Source organism: Papaver somniferum, chromosome 11 (genome assembly GCF_003573695.1).
Source record: "Papaver somniferum cultivar HN1 chromosome 11, ASM357369v1, whole genome shotgun sequence".
Classification (NCBI taxonomy): domain Eukaryota; kingdom Viridiplantae; phylum Streptophyta; class Magnoliopsida; order Ranunculales; family Papaveraceae; genus Papaver; species Papaver somniferum.
Window position 1 is genome coordinate 14,758,206 of NC_039368.1, and position 9,361 is coordinate 14,767,566.

Below are 9,361 nucleotides of genomic sequence, written 5' to 3' on the forward strand. Positions count from 1 at the left end.
TTTATTGACTTCAATAGAAAATCATACACATTAATCCTAATTATTTTCGGTGCTTCTTGATCATCTAATACCCACATATATGAATGTACAGACTGTTACTAATAATTGTATATTTGACTTCACTAATACTTATTTAACATTTGCACATGTCGCTTAGTTAGTTAGAATAGAGATGTTTTATAAATAGGTATGGCAATTAGACATAATTCACAGCAAGCACTAAAACCAAATAGATTCACTATTGAATTAGTTCATCACTTCTCAAGTCTTATTGATCATGGCTTACTCTTCTTCATCTTCTTCTTGGCCATTGTTTTTCTTTCTTCTAGTATCATCGCTGTGCATGTTTGGCATGAACATTAGTACAACAACTGCTCAGTTATCTCCAAGTTTCTATTCGAGCAGTTGCCCTAATGTTCTCTTTACCATCCAAAATGCAGTACTGACTGCAATTTCAAATGAACCCAGAATGGGAGCTTCTTTATTGCGTCTACATTTTCATGACTGTTTCGTTAATGCAAGTCTCATATCTCCATCTCTTAATATTTAAATTTCCAAACGTAATTTCCATAAGATGGTGATACATTTTAGGCTTTTTAGCTAGTTAGCTCAAGTATGTGCATGTTCCCTTCATGCACTGAATTTCGAAACACCCAGCAAAAGCTGAGATTTTTTGCACGTATGGTGCCTTAATAGAATATATCTGACACAATTATTGCGTATGTGTAAAACTACAGGGCTGTGATGCATCTATTCTATTGGATGACACATCGAGTTTCACAGGAGAAAAGACAGCATTTCCGAATGCAAATTCAGTGAGAGGATATGATATTATTGACACCATAAAAGCCCAAGTAGAGGCACTCTGCCCTAAAATTGTTTCTTGTGCTGACATCCTTGCTGTTGCAGCTCGTGATTCTGTTGCCGCTGTAAGACAATCTTTCATTACATAACTCACCCTCCTTTCTCCTGATTAATCTCTAGACATTAGTTACAAAATACAGCCATTTTACATTTTTTTCTGTTCCAGTTGGGTGGGCGTCCATGGATTGTACAATTAGGAAGAAGAGATGCCAAGACTGCGAGTAAGAATGATGCAAATACCAACCTACCTCCTGCTACTCTTAGTCTCAGCGGTTTGATTACTTCCTTCTCCAACAAAGGTTTTACTACCAAAGAAATGGTTATTCTCTCTGGTAAGTTAATTTGTCACTAACTACAACAACAAAAAACTTGGTTATATATGCCTCTCAAGGAACAATTCAGATAAGGTTGATTAGAACAATTCAGATGTTGATACTCATGCGTATAAAAGAAAAAGAAAAAAAAACATGTTTATTCTCAAATTTTCTATTAAAGAGAACGTCAGCAACATTATTTTACCTCCTTTCATACGCATCAAATTATATATTAATTGACCATACGTACTCTTAACTAATTTTCTTTTCTTTATTAGGATCTCATTCTATTGGCCAAGCAAGATGCACAACTTTTCGAAGTCGAATCCACAATGAAACCAACATAGATGCACCTTTTGCTACATTAAGGAAGACTAGTTGTCCTACATCTGGAAATGACAATAATCTTGCCCCACTTGACGCAACCCCATTACTTTTCGATAACACATATTATAAGAATTTGGTAAGCAAGAAAGGACTTCTTCATTCAGACCAAGAACTCTTCAATGGTGGTTCAACTGATGCTCAAGTCACAGCTTACAGTAATGACAACCCTACATTCTTGACTGATTTTGCTGTTGCCATGGTGAAGATGGGTAATCTTAGCCCTCTAACAGGTAGTAATGGCGAGATTAGAACCAATTGCAGGAAACTCAATTAAGGATTTTTGTAGTTCTGATAAGTAATTCTGTATCATTTATCATCAAAATAAAGAGGAACTGTATTCTCTTCGTCTCATTGTAAGTTCAATGGATCATAAATAAGATGATTTAAACTTCAGATTTCGTGTTTAATAGATCATGTGCCATTAAGGCTACATAAATGGTTGTCCTCGTACAAGATAAATTTACGCCCTTGCTTATATATAACCAACCAGAAAAAGGATCCACAAAGCTTATGTGGTTCACTAAAGAGACATCCTTAATTGCGTTCGTGACTTCACCACGAGCTTAGCAACACCTTGACATTGGATATCACGAGATCCCCGTTTTAGCTTAAATTCTATCCATACAAACTCGTCCATATTATTGTTGCTGGAGTAGCTTTTCGAGTTATAAAATCGTTCGGTATCTATATAACGACTTCAGTCCAAGAGGTAACAGGGATACATATACTTTAAGAAGTTGCAGACTTCATCCCTAATTCACCAAATGATTCCCCAAATCCATCTCTCCTTTGTTACTCATATACTGTGATAGTGTGATCTGAATTCTATATCGTGAGTCGTGACGTAAATATCAGCTATTCCGATGAAACATCAGGAGTGACCCAAAAGTAGTTGATCAAGTGGCCCCTAATTTGCTTCTTGACCGCACCTATGTTAAATATGCATCAATGCATATGATACCCAGAATGTGTCTCCTGACCAAAACCCAATACTCAGTCGCCCAGATATGCACTTTTGATTACACTTTAAGAAACACATTTGAAGTACACCTTTTTAGCCTTTTGGTAAGTTTCACTGACATATTAGGACTTAAACAGTTAGACTTAGTTCCTTTAAATTCATGTTGAAGAAAAAAGGTAAGTTTCAGAGTACGTAAAATAGAGAAATCATTGCTTAAGTGAGAAAGAGCTAGAGATGGAGGCGAGATGAGACATAGGACACCGATATTTTTGACTTCCGCGAATTCCATGCATATATGGCCAAGATGTACACGATCATCAGACGTATATATGCTTACCTGCTCTCGTATGAAATGCTTTGCTGATTAAACAAATTAAACTACATAATTTGACTTTGATTATACTTATATATCTAAATACTACAACTTATTTGAAAGTAGCTGTGGCATTGCTGAAGTTCTATAAATAAGAATCAATTAGGCATAAGCTAACACATCAAATTACTAGTTCTTCTATATTCATTCAGATAGAATTAATAACCAGCTAATTCATCATCTCTCAAGTCTTTTCAATCATGGCTTCTTACTCTTCATATTCTTCTTGGCCATTCTTTTTCTTTGTTCTAGTATCATCATTGTGCATGTTTGGCATGAATATTAGCATAACATCTGCACAGTTATCTTCCACTTTTTATGCGACTAGTTGCCCTAACCTCCTCCCTACCATCCAAGCTGCAGTAGTAAATGCAGTTTCAAACGAGGCCAGAATGAGAGCTTCTCTATTACGTCTTCATTTTCATGACTGCTTTGTTAATGCAAGTGAACGATGAATACTAGTAATTTCAGTAGCTAGTTAGCATCTGCTTACATATATATGGTACTAATTGCATAAACTCGTAATTGTTGCTTGAATCTGATTACAGGGTTGTGATGCTTCCATTCTGTTGGATGATACATCAAGCTTCAGTGGAGAAAAGACAGCAGGACCAAATGCAAATTCTGTGAGAGGGTTTAATGTCATTGAAACCATAAAAACTCAAGTTGAGGCAATCTGCCCTAAAACTGTTTCTTGCGCTGACATTCTTGCCGTTGCAGCTCGAGATTCTGTTGCTGCCGTAAGCCATTTATATTTATTATTAATCATTTGTCTCTTTTTATTTTGACTTAGATATTTGTAATTTTCATTTAAATAACTACATAAGCATGCAAGAGTGTATGTAAGATAACTAAGTAATTCAGAATATGTACTTGTTTTCAGTTGGGTGGGCGTTCATGGGTTGTACAATTAGGAAGAAGAGATGCTAAAACTGCAAGTATGAGTGATGCTAATAGCAACCTCCCCGCTGCCACACTTGGTCTTAGTGGCTTGATTACTTCCTTCTCCACCAAAGATTTTACTACCAAAGAAATGGTGATTCTCTCTGGTAAGTGCGTAAAACTACAGCAACAATTTTTTTTTTTTATATATATGTCGCTCAAAGAGCGGTTTAAGATGAGGCCGATTCAAACAGTTCGGATGATTATATTCTAATTTTCTATAACAACAATGTCAACACCATTATTAGCTGATTTGGCATGCACGAGATTATATATAAACTGACCATTACGTACTCTTACTAATTTTCTTTTCAATTATTTTTATTCTTCTTGAATTCTTTTTTTTGAAATTTTTTATTCTTCTTTATTAGGATCTCACTCTATTGGTCAAGCTAGATGCACAACTTTTCGAAGTCGAATCCACAATGAAACGAACATAGATGCACCTTTCGCTACATCTTTGAAGACTAGTTGTCCAACATCAGGAAATGATAATAATCTTTCCCCACTCGACGCAACCCCAATAATTTTCGATAACACTTATTACAAGAATCTAGTTAGCAAGAAAGTGTTGGTTAATCTTCAATATAGAAATCACTAACAAGTTGGTTAGGATAAGAATAGGAAATACTTGAAGTTCTAAGAATTAGGAGCTAGCTAAGTTCTAAGAAAAGGAAAGAGAGTTGTGGTTGATCATATGAGCAAGATTAGAGCTTGTGTTTAGTTTTGAGAGATTTTATAAACATCAATAAAGAGAGTTGCCTTTATATAAGCTATGTTTCATCTTTCAGTTGTCATTAATTGGTATCAGAGCTTGTTTCTGAGCCATGGAAAACGAAACCACCATTGTGGGTGCAAAACAGTTCACGCCACCATCAATACAAGTTTTAATCCTCAACGTCACAAACTACACAGTATGGGCCATGAGAATGAAGGTACTGATGAAAATCTACAAAGTTTGGGAAACAATTGATCCTGGTACGTTGGACCCAGACAAAAACAATGTTGCCATTGGATTACTCTTTCAAGCAATACCAGAATGTCTTGTTCTACAAGTTGGTGAACAGGAAACTTCAAAGAAAATTTGGGATGCAATAAAGGCACGTAATCTCGGAGCTGATCGAGTTAAAGAAGCCCGTCTTCAAACCTTAATGTCTGAATTTGAAAGAGTGAAAATGAAAGACAGTGATACTATTGATAGCTTTGCAGGAAAGCTATCAGAGATAGCCTCAAAAGCTGCGTCACTTGGACAATCCATTGTTGAAGATAAACTGGTAAAGAAGTTTCTCAATAGTTTACCAAGATCCAAGTATATTCATATCATAGCTTCCATTGAACAAGTCTTATATTTAAAGAAGACTAGCTATGAAGATATAGTTGGAAGATTAAAAGCATATGAAGAGAGAATCCTTGATGAAGAAAACAATGGAGAAACTCAAGGAAAACTCCTGTACACAAACTCTTACCAACAAAACTCTGCGACAAGAGGAAGAGGTCGTGGAAGAGGTGGTAGAGTAAACAGAGGCCGAGGAAGGGGAGGAAGGTTTAACTCACAAGATAGAACAACAAGTCAGAATGATCAAAACCAAGGGAAAGAAAATAAGGATAGATCAAGCATTATTTGTTACAGATGTGATAAACCAGGACACTTCTCCTCTGTATGCCCTGAAAGAATACAAAAGATGGAAGAAGCAAACAAGAATGAAACAAGAGAAGAAGATACAACTCTTTTCATGCACGAAGTTGTATTCTTAAACGAAGGGAACCTAATACCAAAGAACTACGAATCAAAGGATGGAGAAGAAGGAATATGGTATTTAGATAATGGAGCCAGCAATCACATGACTGGTAAGAGACACTACTTTTCTGAACTCAATGAGAAAATCAAAGGACAAGTGAAGTTTGGGGATGGATGTTCTGTAGAAATTGAAGGGAAAGGATCAATTCTATTTCAGAGCAAGACCGGAGAACAAAAGCTTGTCACAAACATCTACTTCATACCAAACTTACAAAGCAACATTCTAAGTTTAGGACAAGCTACAGAAGTTGGATGTGATGTTAGAATGCGACAAGATTATCTAACAATGCATGACCCAAGTGGAAGACTTTTAGTTAGAGTCTCACGCTCACAGAATAGACTCTACAAGATAAGTCTCATGATTGGAAGGTCATTGTGTCTGAATATGAGACTGGAAGATCAGACATGGAAGTGGCACGCAAGGTTAGGACACATAAGTTTCAAAAACTTAAAAACTATGTCTCAGAACAAGATGGTTCGAGGGCTACCACAACAAAACGGAGTGGTGGAGAGGAGAAACAGGACTCTAATGGAGATGACAAGAAGTTCTTTAAAGGCTATGCAGGTACCTAATTACTATGGGGAGAAGCTGTACGACACTCCACATACCTAATAAACAGGATACCTACGAAAGCTCTGAAAGACATGACCCCATATGAAAGTTTGAGAAAGATAAAACCAAACATAGATCATTTAAGAGTGTTTGGTTGCAAAGCATAAGCAAAAGATGATTCTGCAACTCTTAAGAAACTGGATGATCGATCTCATATTCTTGTGAATATAGGAATTGAGCCTGGATCCAAAGCTTACAGATTATTCAATCCAACAACGAAAAGAGTGATAGTGAGTCGAGATATGGTATTCGATGAAAAAGCAAACTGGAACTGGAAAGAAACTAATGATGGACCAAGTAGGGATCCAGGAATGTTTCACATGAGATGGGGTCAAGTAATTGATGAAGGCAAAGGACCCATAATCATCAATACCAATGGAAAAAATGATGTTAATCAAGAAGAAGAAGAGAATAATGAAAACACTGAGAATAACGAAGAAGTAGAAGAAGAAGAAGAAGAAGAAGAAGAAGAAGAGGAGATCGATGAAATAACTCAACCCATTCCACTGCGAAAATCAACAAGACAGATACAAAAGCCACAATATCTGGAGGATTATGTTCTTCAAGCTGCAGAAGAATGTGAGATTATGCTACTTTCTGTTAATGATGAACCAAGGAATTTTCAGGAAGCAAAGGTCTCGACTAAATGGACACAAGCATGTAGAGAAGAAATTATTTCAATCAACAGAAACAAGACTTGGTTTCTAGTTGATAAGCCAGGTGGGGTAAAAGTGATTGGTCTTAAGTGGATCCTAAAAATAAAACGGAATGCTGATGGTACTGTCAATAAATACAAAGCAAGGCTTGTAGCTAAAGGATATGTACAAGAATCAGGCATAGATTTTGATGAAGTTTTTGCACCAGTTGCTATAATTGAAACAACATGCTTATTAATTGCAGAGGCAGCATCAAACTCATGGGAAATTCACCACTTAGACGTTAAGACATCATTCTTACATGGTGAATTGCGAGAAGATGTGTATGTTGAACAACCAGAAGGTTTTGAAGTAAAAGGACAAGAGCATAAGGTTTATAAGTTATCAAAAGATCTATATGGTCTAAGACAAGCTCTTCGAGCCTGGAATACAAAGTTAGATCAAATCTTAAGAGAAATCTGATTTGTTAAGTTCTCTAAAGAAACATCAGTATACAGAAGAGAAGAAAAGGGAACACTTCTTGTGATTGCAGTCTATGTAGATGATCTATTTTTGACTGGAAACTCCCTTAAGGTGATCAATGAGTTCAATAGAGAAATGTCATCAAAGTTTGAGATGTCATACCTCGGAAAACTCACTTATTACCTTGGCATAGAAGTCCATCAAGGAGTAGATGGGATTCAGATTAAACAAGAAGCTTATGCAAGGAGAATTCTGAAAGAAGCAGGACTTGAAACTTGTAATCCAACTAAGATACCAATGGAGTTTGGACTTAAAGTTTCAAAGGCACAAGAAGAAGTTGATATTGATCCAACAAGTTATAGAAGAAATGTTGGATGCCTAAGATACTTATTACACACAAAACCAGATTTGGCTTTCTCTGTGGGAGTAGCAAGCCATTATATGCAGAGTCCACGCAAGTCTCATGGTGATGTAATAAAGCAGATATTGAGATATCTAAGAGGAACAATCAGCTGTGGATTGAAATATGGTCGAGGAGGATCAAAAGGAATTGTTGGGTATAGTGACAACAGTCATAATATCGACCAAGATGATGGAAAAGGTACAACTGGTCATATATTTTATCTAGGTGAAGCACCTATTACATGATGTTCACAGAAGCAAGACACTGTAGCCTCTCATCCTGTGAAGCTGAGTTCATGGCCGCAACAGAAGCAGCTAAACAATCAATATGGCTTCAAGAACTGTTGGGTGAAATCAAAGGAAGAGAACCTGAAAAAGTTCTCATCAAGATTGATAATAAGTCTGCAATTGCACTCACTAAAAATCCATTGTTTCATGGGAAGACGAAACACATTCACAAAAGGTATCATTTCATACGAGAATGTATCGAGAAGGAGATCATCAACGTTGAACACATACCAGGAACTGAGCAGAAAGCAGATATATTGACAAAGGCATTAGCTCGGATCAAGTTTGAAGAAATGAGACAACTGATTGGAGTACAGGATATGTCACGGTTAAGGTTGAAGCTTAACGGGGAGAATGTTGGTTAATCTTCAATATAGAAATCACTAACAAGTTGGTTAGGATAAGAATAGGAAATACATGAATTTCTAAGAATTAGGATCTAGCTAAGTTCTAAGAAAAGGAAAGACATGCAATATGGTAATATGACTAGGAAAAGGAATTCATAGTTCTATATATATATGATCACCAAAGTTGTGGTTGATCATATGAGCAAGATTAGAGCTTGTGTTTAGTTTTGAGAGATTTTCTAAACATCAATAAAGAGAGTTGTCTTTATATAAGCTAAGTTTCATCTTGCAGCTGCCATTAGAAAGGACTTCTTCATTCGGATCAAGAACTCTTCAATGGTGGATCAACAGATGCTCAAGCGACAACTTACAGCAATGACAATCCGACATTCTTGACTGATTTTGCTGTTGCCATGGTAAAGATGGGAAATCTTAGCCCTTTAACAGGTAGCAATGGCGAAATCAGAACTAATTGTAGGAAACTCAATTAAATATGGTTTTAGTTCTGATAATTATGTATCCCGTTATCATCAAAATAAAGAGCAATTGTATTATGTTCGTCTCATGTAAGATAATATAAGATAGTTTTTTGTTTAAGTAGTATAGCGAACTTTAATAGATTTTGGGGGTCTGGAAAAGAAAAATACATGGGTTATTTTGTTTTTGGTACCAGGTTTTGTTCATCTTTAAAGTTTGGTTTAACATTTATCCAACTTAGTGTTTTCTATTTGGAATCGACATCGACCCGTCGATCATGTTAAATCTTGGTTTCTGTTTAGTAATTAATTATTAAAAAGAATTAATTCATGTCGTTGGAGAAAAAAGTTGTGTTCTAACAGAATGCACGTGCATTGCGCAGCAAATACTACATGTGAGCCATTTTTCTTCATGGCTCAAGATATGCTCTTATCTCAATCTCCATTATCAACATCAATTTGAAACAAATCTCTTGTA

The 9,361-nt window shown here is 36.1% G+C and overlaps 2 protein-coding genes across 2 annotated transcripts; both read left to right on the forward strand.

The window, feature by feature from the left end:
• Positions 1–229: 229 nt before the first annotated feature.
• LOC113322422 (cationic peroxidase 1-like) lies at positions 230–1,948 on the forward strand. The gene is made up of 4 exons (XM_026570503.1): positions 230–517; positions 738–929; positions 1,031–1,196; positions 1,457–1,948. The coding sequence occupies exons 1-4, from the start codon at positions 278–280 to the stop codon at positions 1,837–1,839; spliced, it is 981 nt and encodes a 326-aa protein (XP_026426288.1). The 5' UTR covers positions 230–277; the 3' UTR covers positions 1,840–1,948.
• Positions 1,949–3,036: 1,088 nt separating this feature from the next.
• On the forward strand, positions 3,037–8,898 carry LOC113322425 (cationic peroxidase 1-like). Its single transcript, XM_026570505.1, has 5 exons — positions 3,037–3,339; positions 3,448–3,639; positions 3,783–3,948; positions 4,213–4,409; positions 8,710–8,898. Exons 1-5 carry the CDS (start codon positions 3,100–3,102, stop codon positions 8,896–8,898), a joined length of 984 nt encoding a protein of 327 aa, XP_026426290.1. The 5' UTR covers positions 3,037–3,099.
• The last annotated feature ends 463 nt before the right edge of the window (positions 8,899–9,361 follow it).